This window comes from Lonchura striata, chromosome 3, assembly GCF_046129695.1.
Source record: "Lonchura striata isolate bLonStr1 chromosome 3, bLonStr1.mat, whole genome shotgun sequence".
In the NCBI taxonomy this organism is placed as follows: domain Eukaryota; kingdom Metazoa; phylum Chordata; class Aves; order Passeriformes; family Estrildidae; genus Lonchura; species Lonchura striata.
Window position 1 is genome coordinate 28,249,218 of NC_134605.1, and position 13,678 is coordinate 28,262,895.

At 48.2% G+C, this 13,678-nt stretch overlaps 2 protein-coding genes across 4 annotated transcripts in view; one reads left to right on the plus strand and one right to left on the minus strand.

The window, feature by feature from the left end:
- RALGAPA2 (Ral GTPase activating protein catalytic subunit alpha 2) overlaps window positions 1-12,778 on the plus strand; it is a 94,487-nt gene extending 81,709 nt beyond the window's left edge. Inside the window, exons 39-41 of one of the 3 annotated variants that reach the window (XM_021543322.3) lie at window positions 3,481-3,602; window positions 10,217-10,255; window positions 12,628-12,778. In XM_021543322.3, coding sequence (XP_021398997.2) covers window positions 3,481-3,602; window positions 10,217-10,221 — 127 coding nt within the window. In that variant the 3' untranslated portion in view covers window positions 10,222-10,255; window positions 12,628-12,778. Of the gene's footprint in view, window positions 1-3,470; window positions 3,603-5,017; window positions 5,781-10,216; window positions 10,256-12,627 lie in introns of those variants that run through there. The other 2 variants (XM_077782009.1, XM_077782010.1) reach the window with 2 other exon arrangements.
- The window catches only part of CFAP61 (cilia and flagella associated protein 61), a 117,491-nt gene that overhangs the window by 10,895 nt on the left and 92,918 nt on the right, over window positions 1-13,678 (minus strand). Inside the window, exon 29 of the mRNA XM_077782011.1 lies at window positions 13,101-13,277. The gene's annotated coding sequence lies outside the window, so the exon portion shown is untranslated. The remainder of the gene's footprint in view (window positions 1-13,100; window positions 13,278-13,678) is intronic.

A 13,678-nucleotide genomic window follows, 5' to 3' on the forward strand; every position in this document is an offset into this window, starting at 1 on the left:
AGTTTTATATGTTAATACATATCAATAATTTACACCTTGTCCTGGCTATCAATGTCATTATTTCATATGAAATAAAAATAACAAACCTGTTTGTGTCTGTCTAAAACATTTTGCTCTGGAGTTTTGCCTTGGCAGAAGCAAAATGTAAAATAATGAAGCCGTGGAGGGGTGGGTCAAATTGCCATACATATTAAAAGAGGAGCTTTTGATCAGCTTCTTTGAGGGTTTGGTATAACTCCATTTATCTGCAGATCTCAGGGGACGCCCCAAGCCCCCAGATAATGGGGACTTAGTTAATCAGGGCAGCCAGCTGTCCAGCTTTCTGCTGGGGTAGGGTTCAAGCTCACAGCCCATCCTCTGCATCCAGGCCTGCCGCAGCAGTTGATTTGTGTGTTCCCTGCAGTGCTCCAGCCCTGAGGCTGCTCTAGGAAAGCCAGCCAGGCACTCGGGGCTCCCTCCCGGCTCTGCTCAGAGCTGAGGGGTTACTGATCCATGGTTGCATTTTAAAACCAGTAGTGGCACTTGATCTAAATTCTGTTTGGTGCTGGGGGCACCTTGGTGACAGATGGGCTCTGCCCAGAGCTTGCAGGAGAGCTGTGACACAAAGGTCAGGTTAAAGAGGTTCAGAGTGAGGTTCTAATGTTTGTAACTCAGTGATATTTCATGGTTGGCTCTTAGGCTGAAGGCACAGCATGTGTCCATGGGTTGGCCCTGACAGAAGTATTGCTCCAGAGATTTTTGGGATAGACTCATTCCTACAGAGCAACAAACATGTAATGCTTTTTTTTACAGAACTGAGGTGTTTTTCAGAAGGTGTTTTTACAGCTTGTTCATGACACCTCCACATTCAAATTTCTAACTCCAGTAAAATTTCAGCCGACTTTTTTTAATGAATCCAAACTGTTTTCCCAAATGTGTGTGCATACTGAGTCAGAGATAGCAGGGAATTTAATTTCACTTTGCTGCAGTCACTTAACTCTCTTTTGATTAAGCTGTGAGTACAAACAAGCACGGGCATCCTGCTCGCTGCCTGTGTTGCAGGAGCTGCTGTGCTCCTGCTGCTCCAGAGAGCCCAGGAGGGCACGGGGAGTGCCAAGCCAAGGTGACTGGTAGGTGGAGCTGGGGTGTGCAGGACTAGGCTTGCATTAGGGGTATCTGCACCCACCTCTTTTGGCTTTTCAGCGTGCGGGAGAGGTACTGAGCTGGGGTCTTCCTTGCGTGCCTCCAAAGTGCTGGTGGATCTGCAGGGCTCTCCAGATCTTGGAGAGTTCTTCCTCAGCTGCCTCTCCTGTAGCTGCTTAGCTGTTCGTCCAGGCGGTTTTTCCCAGTCTTTTGTGTGGTGAGCAGCATCCTCCAGCTCATGAATAGGATTTTACCAGGTGCAGAGCAAACCTGGGCAGTGTTTCTGTGCAGCATTTATCTGAAGCGGGCAGACCCGCGCGGTGCTAGGGTGTGCTGCTGTGTGAGATGTGGAGAGCCGTTCGGGACGCAGCAGGGCATTATCAGGCAGAGCCTTTTCTCATCCCCCCAGCCTGGTTGGAAGCCCATGAGCAGCCCCGGCTGGGGCCGAGCGATCAATCGAGCGCTGCCGGCTGGCCCGCAGGTTCAGGTGTCGCTAGCCCCCGGTGTCGCTGAGCCCTTTCAGCAATTTGTCACGCCCGGGTCCGCTCCCGTTGCGGCAGCACGTGCCAGCTCCATGTCAGAGGGGCCGCTGCCAGACGGGCGTGCAGCCCCCGCCGCCCTCGCTCGGCGCTCGCCCGGCCGCACGCTCCACACGGCCCTGGCAACAGCCCAGCGCCGAGGAATCAGCATCTCCATAATGAGGAGTGAATGGCATCCATCAGTCCCTTTAGAATTGGGCCCAGGCGTGTGCCTCCTCTCCGAGGAAGTTTGGCAGCCTATTCATTAACAAGAGTCATCAGGAGTTCAGCCCATAAAGGGGAGGCAGCCCCGCACGCTGCGGGCTGGCGCTGGCGCTGTCAGGAATGCGTTCTCCCCGGCTTCAGGCAAGGCAGGAAAACTGAGCAAATAACGCTGTCAGCAGGTGCAAACGCTGAAATGCTGGCTATTGATTTTCTTTCTTTAGGCTTCCACGGGAAGTTTATAAGAAGATTTATCACATATCAGTCGTTCTCTGCGAGCGTTAAATGCAAAATTCTTCCTTTCTTTCTCTTCCCTTTGTTGCCACCACGCCTGCAGGAACTCGCAGCGCAATGAGAAAGTGCTTTGCTTATTCCCTTCGAGGTCGACACCACACCACTGTCTCCTGGCTTTAAGCACTGCTTTTCTCGGATTTTTTTTAATAGTGTTTCAGAGTGGTTTTGTTAATGTACTGCAAGTCACAAATGGCACTTCAATATTAATTAGTAATGCTTTTCAATTCTAAATACCCTCACCTGCATTCTGTTGTCACTGGTGTTATTCTCTTGCTCCTAATTTCTAAATTCAGCTTGGCCTTTGCTCCCACTGAACAGCCTTGCAGAGCTCGAGTGCATTTCCCCATAACAGAAACACAATGAGGCGCTGAAAACTTTTGTTTTCACTGAGGAAGCGGAGAATGAGATGTCATCCTGGCTCCTTCGAGCCCTAATTCATAAAGTCATACATGAGGCTCTCCAGCCCATTGTAGGTTTATCCCAGGCGTTATCCTGTTATTAGAAGTGTATGATTCACCTTCTGAGCAGACAGAAGCTGCACACAAAAGGGGAAGATTTGCTTTCTCTGCTGTGAAAGGCTGCCACAAGCAGGGGTCCTATTAAGACAGCTGGAAAGTTGCTTCAGCTTGTTACGCTTGTAAGTTTTATTGGTGACTGGTTTTTGATTACACATATGAATGCTGTGTGTTCCAGGTTGCTGAGTTTTAATTAAAAGGCAATAGTCTCAATGTTAGCTTGCTTTGTTGTCTGCATTATTCAGGCCATAATGCATGCAAGTTGTGGGCTGGGTTTGTCCACTCTGCATAATTTATTTGGGATACGTAAGGTTGCATCTTCTAGCACCTGCCCAAAATACAACCGTCACGCTTTTGGAATTGGTCTGTTGTGTTTAATTTCTTCTAAGAAGTCCAGTGATCAAATGTATGTGGGGGGAGGGGGCTGTATCCCTCTGTTCTGTAGCTTTTTTCTCCAATCTAGTTACTTTTCTGGTCATTGGAACAGGAATATTGTGTGCCAGGAGCTTCCCATAGTGCCACAGCCTATCTCTGATGGTCGGTTTTGATCTGTGGCTTTGCTCCTGTACTCAGCAGCTCCCAGGTCACAGCTTCTGAGTCAGGAAGCTCAAGAGGTGTTATCCTGAATTTCCATGCGTGAATGTATCCCCTCCTTGTTGCTCCCATTCAGAAATGTTGGACAGCTCTGGTCCGGTTCCCTGCCCATTCCAGCCTGGTCAGTGTGGATGTGGGGATGGGGGCTGGTGCTCAGGGATGCCACGGGACAGCCTTGAGTTCTGCACACACCTTTCCTTAACAGGGCATCGCAGCTACGAGGAGAGAGCTCTGTACCTTGAAGCCATCATCCAGAACCATAAAGAAGTGATGACGTTTGAAGATTTTGTAGCTCAGGTCTTCTCTCCCTCCCCCAGCTACTCCCTCGGTGGAACTGGTGAGTTCTGCACATTATTCTTCTCTGTAGCCCAAAGAAGCACTTGAGCAGCAGATGTACACCTGTTTTTTATAGATAAATGCTTGCAAATTTAAGACAACTATTCTTCCCCTGAATCAACTAATGAATATCAAAAGGAATGATGACATTAATTTTAATTTGTTTTGCATCAGAGCTATTCACACTGCTCCTTTTTTCACCTATCCTGTTAACCTCCAACTCCAGCAAGGTTAATGAACTTTCTTGCAGTGATGGGCTCGGGCTCATTCAGGACTCTGGGTTCTTGCTGAGCTGGGAATATGTCGTTCAAAAGTGAGGCCTGAACTGGGGCTCACTTATCAGAAATAGTTTCTCACAGGGGAAGCTGCTGTTAATGCTAAATGGGGATTATGCTGCTGAGCTACCAGGGTTAGGGATTAATGCACAAGAAATGCAGGAATGGGGTGCTGTTAGGGAATCGCATACAGGATGCAGGCGTGTCCCTTCAATTCACTGTAGGCTGCCCTGCAGCACCTGGCCTGGAACCTCTGCAGGGTTTGTGATGGGGGTGTGCATGTGTGGGGGGCTGTGTGGTGTCTCTGTGCGTGCACGAACATCAGTGCTCATCAGTCATCCGCCTGCTGAGAGGTGACAGCATTGTACCGAACTCCGGGAATTTATTCCTCATGTGCCTTGTGGAGGGTTAGGTTAGTGTGCAGTCACAATCGCTGTATGGCTGGTTTAAGTTTAAGTGAACCTCTCCTGAAAGGGAGCTTTGGCTCTGAAATGCACATTTCTAGTGCCTTCAAAATGTGTTTTTTTCCAGCATTCAGAAAGTATCTGGTCACCGTGTGCTGGACTCTCTAACAAAGATTCCTTAATCCGTCATTGACGCTCCTAGGGTGACACTGGCACTTTCTCATCATTCCCTGCTTCTCTTTTGGACTGTTGAATAGATTATTTCCAACCTGTATAAACGTTGCAGGACATCTGCTCTATTTCTCTTTAGCCTGACTTGTTAGCAGATATCTTCCATCTAAATTGAAACACTGAAGGAAGAAATTAAATTTGCTCACATAAATCACTTGGGAATAAAACCAGCCGTGCAGCATTGTCTGGAGTTGCTGGCTCCAATCCTGGCGTGCTTGGAGCTTTGTGAGGAGATAAGAGGCCTGTGCTGGTCTGGCAGTGGTGGCCAGGAGCAGCAGGCAGAAGGCTTTGGAGATAAGCGCTGGCAGGAGGGAGGAGGAAGCCGGGGCCATTTACATAATCGCACCTCTTGTCCTGGAGAGGAGTCAGGGAACATGGGATGGATCTATTGATCTCTGCTGAACTGGAATATTAAACAACGCTAGGAAAGCTTATAACTTAAAGCTTTGATTAATGTTTTCTACATTAAAAAGTAGAACAGCTGTGCATTAAATTCTTTTATACAGTTTGCCAAAAGTCTGAGACAAAAAAATCGCCCATTTCAATAGGAGTGTGGTAAGTGCCCAGGGCTGCTTGTTAGCGCTTGAATCATTTATCTGTCGACATATTAGCAAATAGAAATGTAGATATAGTGATCCGTTTTAAACGTTTTGCTCTGTGCATAGTTGTGTTTCATTTTCATGCTGTTCTTAGCACGTGGTGTTGTGTCACATGTGGTTTGACAGGGCATACCCCCTCTGCAGCCTCACTTTCTGAAGGATAAGCTGCATATGCCAAACACATTTAAACTGTTTTCCAGTAGCTGAGGATTTCAGAACACTGTTCAATCAGGAGTACCTGGGTATGATTTCATTATTTTAATTGCTTTTAATTGCAAACCCTCCCCCAGTCAGATCCCAATTTTCATACTTCTGAACCTCAGAAATAATTCCTGATCATGAACTGGAGGCCAGCCATGACTTCTGGTGTCAGAATCTCTGCTTCTGACACATTACCTGCTGATTCTCTTGCATATTTAGTCAGTGATGAGCAGGGGCAGTGTCAGCTGTGGCCATGGGGATGTGTTTTCCATCAGATGCCCCTCGGCAGTCAACAGGAAGGCTGGATGCAGTCCCAACAGCTCTTCTGTTCCCCACCCAGTCCTGCTCCAGGCATAGATCCACCTGTCCTGCACCTGCAGGAATCACCTGTCTGCCACTCTGGAATACAGGGGGCATTTTTCTATGCTGAAATAGAAAAAAGGAGTCTGGGAGCAGTTAATAAAAATAAGCACTTTTCCCTGAAGGATGGTCAGGCACTGGCACAGGCTACCCAGGGAGGCACTGGGCTCCCCATATCTGGAAGTGTTCAGGAGGTGTCAGGACATGATTTTTGGGTGATGATGGTGTTGTTGGTTTGTCCACTGGACTTGTTGTTCTCTTCCAGCCTTGATGATTCTGTGAGATGCAAGGAGCCGGCACAGGTGGCAGTACAAGCCACAGTACAAGCAGTACAGCAGTACTGCTGATTCTGCTAACATAAACTGCTCAGGTAAACTTATTTTACCTGATTAATTCTAATTTTAAAAAAAGATTAATTCTCATCTGACCTGATTCTTATAATGCCTGTCAGGCATTATAATGTGATCCTATCAGTGCTGCAATTGCATGTGTGCAGCAGAGAGGGTCAGGGAGTACGAGTGCTGCTTATCACAGTGCAGTGTTCTCAGGAGTTACCACAGCATAGGGAGAAATCAAACACAGCTCTCGGTGACATACTGAGGTATCACTGACTGAGATAATTCTTGAAACTGGATATTTTTGTATTTTCTGATGCTGTCCCTGGGGATGCATCCCCAGACTCACGTGGGATGTGGTTTTTCCTGCCCTGGCTTAGTCTCCCTGTCACCAGTCTTGCAGGTGCTGCATTTTCTGCAGGAAAATTGTCTAGTTGATCTCCTTTGCTGTTTTGAGGAGCAGAGCCTTAAACTTCTTGTATGGATTACAGATAGCCCTGATACCTTTAGCATTGAAAGTGCAGCCTCATAGGCAGAATGGCCATCCCCAAACTCATGCAGGGGATGTGCAGATTAGGAACAAAAGATGGGAATATGGCCCTTTGTTGTTAAACTGGTGCATTACATGCTGTATTTTAATTAGGCAGGGTTTGAGAGGCAGCCCAGGAAATCCTCCATAATCCAACGCTATTGAATTATTCTTTCCCTCTGCAGATTTCTCTCCTTTTAGTGGACAGGCTTTAAGCTGCCGTTCTTGCTCTCTCAGCCAAAACCCGAAACAGTTATTCAACAAAATACTTGTGCATTCTTTAAAAAAATTGGTGAAGCTGAAGTGGGCAGAGCAGCACCCCGACTTCAACTGCCTCTGTGGCACCTTGGGGCTTTGGTCTGTTTTTGTGTAAGATCAGCAGCCAGAAGCAAGGTGTTAACCTTTGGAAGTGAAAGGGGCCGCTGGATATTCCAGGAGAACTCTCCAGTCATAGCTTTCCCACCACAAGGATCCTGTCCGAGGGGCTTGTGCTGGCCATGGCAGGTTCTTGCATTCCAGAGAACCCCCTAGCGGCCGGCACCTCAGGGGTTAATGGGAATGGGGCACACTTGACTGCTGAGAGGACTGATCTAATCACTGCCATATCCAAGTGCATCTGTTCACCATGAGGTCATTCTTGTGCATGCTAATGACTTGGAAAATAAAGCACAATGCTCAGCGTTATCAGGGAGGATATACTGTAAATCTTAGCTTTTTTAGTTGCTAATGGAATGGGCAGAGAAAGCATCTAGGATTCTTGTGTTCAAGCTTAATGTTTTTAAAGAATCCTTTTCAGTAGGTCATCAGAAGAACTGTGCAGGAAAACTTGGACATGTGGTATCTGTTGGTAAATGGATTCTTAAATGAATATTATGGCATTGCCCAAGCGAAACACTTGAGTCAAGGAACTATTGAGGCTTTCAGCATTCCCTGGTTTTAAAGCCTTGGGAGCTGTGCCTGCTGATTTACATAAAACCGAGATTTTTGCAGCCTTTTTGTTGCAAAGGTGACACATGCTTTTCTTTTGTCTCTGGACTTTTCTTGTAGAAAATACTTGAATGTACAGCAAACAAGATCTTTATTATTTAGTGGTTTATTTTAAAGCACTTTTTGCTCAGTGCTGAGCTTTAGCTTTCCCACTTTAAAGCAAAATAATTATTTGAATTGGACATACAGAGTTAAAATATATTTTTGAGAAAAAAAAAAACAAAACAACAGAGTAATTCTTGTTTTAAACAGGACTGATGTTTTTTTCTTTTTTTGGTAACAGTAATTGAGCCAAGGATTAATTTTGCTTTAGTTTAGTTTTTCTGGGGTTTTTATACTACTTTGGGGGTTTTGTCATTTTATCTTTTTCCTTGGAGCTCTGTAGGGTGTTTTGTCAGATTTGTGTCCATGGTCTGTGTCTGTGTATATATATATATATATATATATATATATATATATATATATATATATAGTATTTTTGCCTATTTTCCTGCAAATATTAAAAACATACATATCTGAAACTGAATAGCTGTGCCATGGTATCAGAGCATGTGCAGTGTGTGCCAGGGGTTGGGTTTAATCCATGTGTCAGTATTGCCTGAAACTGAACAATTTATTTTTAATATATAGGATTTAGGAAATTCTTGACTGTCCTGCTTACTGGCAGAACAGGGAATTGCTGCTAGCATGGACCATGTGTGATGTTTGCTGGGCACGACACTGTGCAGCCCTTGGTGCTGCTACGGTAGTGTAGGTTGTCCAGGCAGTAAATAGAGGGAAAGCTGAGGGAAGTGGAGCAGAGAAGCCAGGACAGTTACCATAGGAGGCAGGACTCCAGGGCTTTCTCTTCTTCCTCCTTCCCTGTGAGGACTATTCAGGATGAGGTATGGTGACCTGTGGTGACCTGTCTGGCTTCCCGTGTCTGTTTAATCCAGGTAGTTCCTCATCCTCAGCAGACTGGAGCCTGCTGCAGTTGGGCTGCCCTTGGGAAGTTCCTGCAGTGGCAGGAACACAACAGTGCAGTTCCACCAGCAGATGTGGGAGCTGCTCCTGCCTGTGTGCTCTTGGTTATCAGTGCTCTATCCATAATTTTCCTGCCCATTTGGCAGGGCTGCTGCTGTAGTGACAGCACAAGGGTCAGGAATGGTCTGGCATTAAGCAGGGCAGGGTCACAGGTACCACAGAGTGTTGGAGGCAGCAGCTCTGTCCCCTCATCCAGCTGCTGTGGCCAAAGAGGCTGATTGATGCAAGCGTATGCCCAGGAGCCTAGGCCTGGCTCCGGAGGGTCCAGATCCCTGCAGAGCCCTAAGGAAGTGGCTGTCTGCCCAGTGTGCTGGGGCTGTCCTTTGTGCCGCCACTGAGGATGGACAGTCCAAACTTGTCCCCTGAGTCTGGGCAGGTGCTGGGACTCCTTCCCTCTCAAGCTTGGTGTTCCCCTCAGGATCTCCAGCAGTGGTGGGGTTGAGAGCCACATCAGGATTCTCAGCCTGGTCCCTGCCTTTTCCATATAATTAATTGGCTGGGAGGGTGCTCCCCCAGTTATGCTCTCCAGGAGAGGAGGTGGTGAGGGAGAGCTTAGCCTAGCAATCAGTGCTGGGATGGGCAAAAATATGAGCTTGATGGGCCATCTCTTCTGCTGGGTGACAGCTCCAGCTGCTCGAGCAGTCAACTCGCAGAAGGCTTAAGGCAATATGGCCCCTTTGTATTTTCCCTCTGCACTGAGGCGTTGGCAGAGACCTGCAGCAGAGGCAGAGCAGAACTGGGGCAGAGCCATCCTGTGGCCTCATGCTGAGGGTTTGGGCTGCCCTACCTGTGACACCCACACAACCCCTAGCACTTCGTGGGGTTTGAGCCCTGCAAAACTAATCAGCAGCTGTTCCAACTTGAGAGTAATTAAACTTCAATGTGTACATTTCAGGCTTATTTCTGAGGCGCTCAAACCATGGAGGCCCACAATGGTGCCAGGCACTCCCACCTGAGCTGGGAGCTGTGGGTGCCATTTTAAAGTCTGTTCTGCCCCAGTTATTAACCTGCAGCGTCAGATTCTCTTTACTGTGTCACTTAACAGCTTTCCAGGGCACTGGAGGAAGTGTGTGGCATTGATTAACCCAGCTTCAGTTATCTATGGGTTTTTCCATTCAGACTCAGGATGCTGCTTATAGTGTACTTGGAGCCTGTCTCTGGGAATTGGAAGCAGGAACACTGTGCAGATTTATGACAATGATTCTCTCTGGAATTTTATCATCTTTGCATTTATTAGGAAGGAAAACAAAGATTTCCACAGACCTGTCCTGGCTGAAACGTTAATAGGGGTTTGGAACAGGTCACAGCCCATGTGAAAACTTCATGGTTCTTCTCAAGTACCAATCTTCAGCATCCTTACAGGTCATGGTCTTACCCACCCTTGCTTTCAGGAGTGTTCAGCTGCTTCATGAGCAGTGGCTAAAATGCCATTCCTAGAGCATATGCCCTGGGGAAGGTACCAGGTTTACTTTAAACATTCCCTCCCTTGGTCGTTTCAGTCCTCAGACCCCAGGAGAAAGTGCATGCATGTTCCCATTCCTGCCTTTAGTGGGGTGTGCTGTGTCAGGTTGATGCAAGTGCAGCAGTCACAGGGTGCTGGTTCTGCACTGACATGGTTTTGTTCCCCCCCCTTTGGTCCTTCACTGACATAGTTTTGTTCTCTCCCTTTAGATTAGAGCGTTAATGCTCTCGGTACTGTAAAAGCCACAGGTAAGAGTGATGATTCCCACAGGCCCCTCAGCTGCTGCTATAGTTCATCAGTAGCAGCTCTCCTTGCCCTCCTCCTCCCTTGCTGCCTTTGCTCTATGTTCAGCTCTGCCTCCTGTGCTCCATGTTCAGCTCATGCCTCCTCTGCCTCCCATGCTCTGGTTCGCCTTGTACCTCCCATACTCTGCGTGCAGCTCTGCCTCCTCTGCTCTGCGTGCGGTTCTGCCTCTTGCGCTCTGCGTGCGCCTCCTGCGCTCCGCATGTGGTTCTGCCTCTAGGGTGCAGTTCTGCCTCCTGTACACAGTCATGCCTCCTGCAATCCTCATACAGTAATGCCTTCTGTGATCTGCACACATTAATGCCTCCCATATGTGGTAAAGGTTCCCACAATATGTGTACAGCAATGGCCCCAGTAATGCCTCCCACAATCCGTGATCTGTGAACAGTAAAAACTCTGTATGTGCCAGGTAATGCCTCCCGTGATCCAAATGCGGTAATACATCCTGTGATATGTGCCTGGTAATTATTTTTTACTTCTAAGCTGCTTCAGCTTGTCCATTTGGAGAAAACTATTATTTTGACCATCTGCCATTCTGCCTCACTGCAGGAATGTCAAGTACAACACCTCCCTCGAAGCCCTTCCCTCCCCCACACTTTTCTCCCCAGCCAATAGCACCACAGGTTTTGTTTTAATCCAAAATTGACAGTTCTCCATTTTTCACAGAAAATGCCTCTACAGGCTAAGTCACACTTTCCACCTTTTTAAAATGTGCTATTTCCCCTCAGTCACTTTTCTCAAAGAACCAATCTGGTAAGTAAGGGCTGTCTTTGAGATGCAAACGCAGGGCTGCAGGCAGTCTGAGTGGGTTCATAATTCGGGCTGTGCTGCTGCTGTTCCGCTCCTGCTTTCAGTCACTCAAACACCCAGAGCTGCTCAAGCAGAAGCACAGGTTAGACCTCACCTTGGAAGTGTAGCTCAGAGCCAGGGTGAGTCTTTGTCCTCAGAGAGTAGCTGAGGGCTCATTCTGCTGCCACACTGACCTATGGCCATGTCCCCACCTGTCCTGTAAGGACAGTGCCCTGTTCACCTGTACCCAAGGGCTACCTCAGCCATGGGCAGCTTCACCCTGGCTGTGCTCTGGGGTATTTTGCGCATGTTTGGGATTTACCTGAGCTAGGAAGGTGAAGAGAGGATTGAAGAGTTGTGGCCTGGCCACAGCTGAGAATGGAGTTGGTTGTTGTATTGGAAGTAGGTCTATGTTTCAAAACACAACTATCTCTTCGGAGATTCAGAGGGCATGCCAATGGTGCCAGCCTTCAGAGAGGGTTCAGAAAATTCCTGTGCTCTCCCTGCCTGATTGCAAGATTGTTCCTCTCTCCTACCTTGTGTTTATAATAAAAAATAAATAAATAAAAAACTTGTGTTTACACTTTGGGAAACAATTGCAACATGGTTTTAAAAATACTGTTTCCTTAGGGAGCTGATGAAACACTGTTCCTCCGGGAAATGCCTTGGGAGAGGGCAAGTCCTCAGGACCAGGGCAGGGTGTGTCCCTCACAGAAGCTCCACCTGGTTTTGGTCATAAGTGTCTCATTTAATGACCATGTGTTCACCTGTTCCCCTTCAGCCAGCCTGGGGAGGCCTGGCCTCCAGGGAATAACCAACAGGTGACTTCACTCAACAACAAAGCATAACCGCGCCATACCCACAGCCCCCACAAGACCCTTCCCCAGTGGTGACCATAACCACCAGTAACAATAACATAACAGTACACTGTCATGTAGTGGTAAAAAATAGTGATTCTTTAGGATTTTCCCAGAGGTTAAGGCACCTTCCTTAAGTGAGAGAAGAGTTTTGTGCCAGCCCTCACACTGGGAATGCTCATTGCCAGCTCTCTGTAGCAGGCCAAATACACAAGAACAGTTTAATGACACACAGCAAAAACCAGTTTCCCCACACAGAACTGTTTTATGTTGAAGCTTCAAGTGAGCAGGATAGGAGCTTCCCACCTCCCTCCCATGGAGCTGTTGGGGTCCTGAGAGCCATCAGGGGCTGCAGGGGCTGTGCAGACCAAAAGGGGGTAATGCTGGGGGGCTCAGTGCTCACCTGGACACTGTCAGCCTCTCAGGGCCTCGCTGCTCCTCACTTCTGGGAGCTGGCAAAGAGAAATCTCTAATTTCTCTGGGAAGCACAGTATGGCAGTTCTGCTGCCTACAGCAAATTCCTCCTCTGGAGGTCAAGTTCACCTGAGTGATCCCCAGGAGAGGCTGGAAAGAGGCGAGGGGAGGCACTGCACTGTGTCACACGGTTATTCTGAGGACACAGGTTGTTTTGTCCTGACCTGTGTTTTCCTTGCCCACCCACTGTTTTCCAGGCTGCCTCACCACAAGTGCAAGCGCTGACCTCACTGACACCACTGGCGTCGAGCTGGTGGAGCCGCCCTCGCCCATGCTGCCATGTGCCTCCAGGAGCAGGGTCTCCGGGACATTCTGCCACTCTGCTAGTGCCCTCAGCAAGATGTCCACCTGAGGCCCTGGAGAAGAGAGCTGTGGCCAGGGCAGCCCACGGCACCTGAGCACAGATCAGAATGGGCAGTCTGGGTGAATACATCTTGAAGGGGCCAGGCAAGGGGTTTGCTCTGTGAAATGGGCCTTCCCCAGTCTGGTCAGACATGGCTGAGGATTGGCTGTCATCTGCGTCACCTTTACCACTGCTCTGGCACCAGGTGAGCAAGGGCCCCAAGCTCCTGGGTGCAGGTGCTGCAGCCAGAGGGCATGAACCAGCACTGAAACTAGTTATTTAATGTACCCTTAGAGCATTGCTTTAGTCATTCCAGGCAGCACTTACCTGTGCATTAGGGAATTTCTTTTAAAGAGATGTTTTCCTGTGACTGGCCAGGTAGCAAATGTTCCCTGCTGAAGCATAGGTGGATGAGGGAGGAGCTCTCCAGTTGGTGCTGTCCCACTGCGGAAGTGCTGTGGCCTTTCTGTGGTGTGTGCAATGGCTGTGCACTGGAACTGCTCCCTAGAGAAACAAAAATAAGCAAATCCCTTTTAGAAGAACAAAAGCCACACTCCTGCCATGACCCCTTCCCAGCACAGTGTGAAGAACTGGGTAACCTCCTCACCTTGTCCCAGCAGGCTGTGACCTGTCTCTAGCCAGAGTACAATACAGGTGAAGGCTTCTGAGGACTTAGGGTGTCCTCCTGGCACCTGCTGTAGTGAGCAGAGCTCGTATTTGCAGTAGCTGGTGTGTTTTGGTTTACACGTGTTGAAGGTTGATGGGGTGCAAATTTTTATAGTTAAATCACAAGTATTTTAAAGCAACAGAAATCTGAGATCCAGCAGCCACAGAGCCCTGTCCTGCTGCTGCTTGGTTGCTCCTGGGCACACATACACACACACACACCACCCAAAAGAATGGAA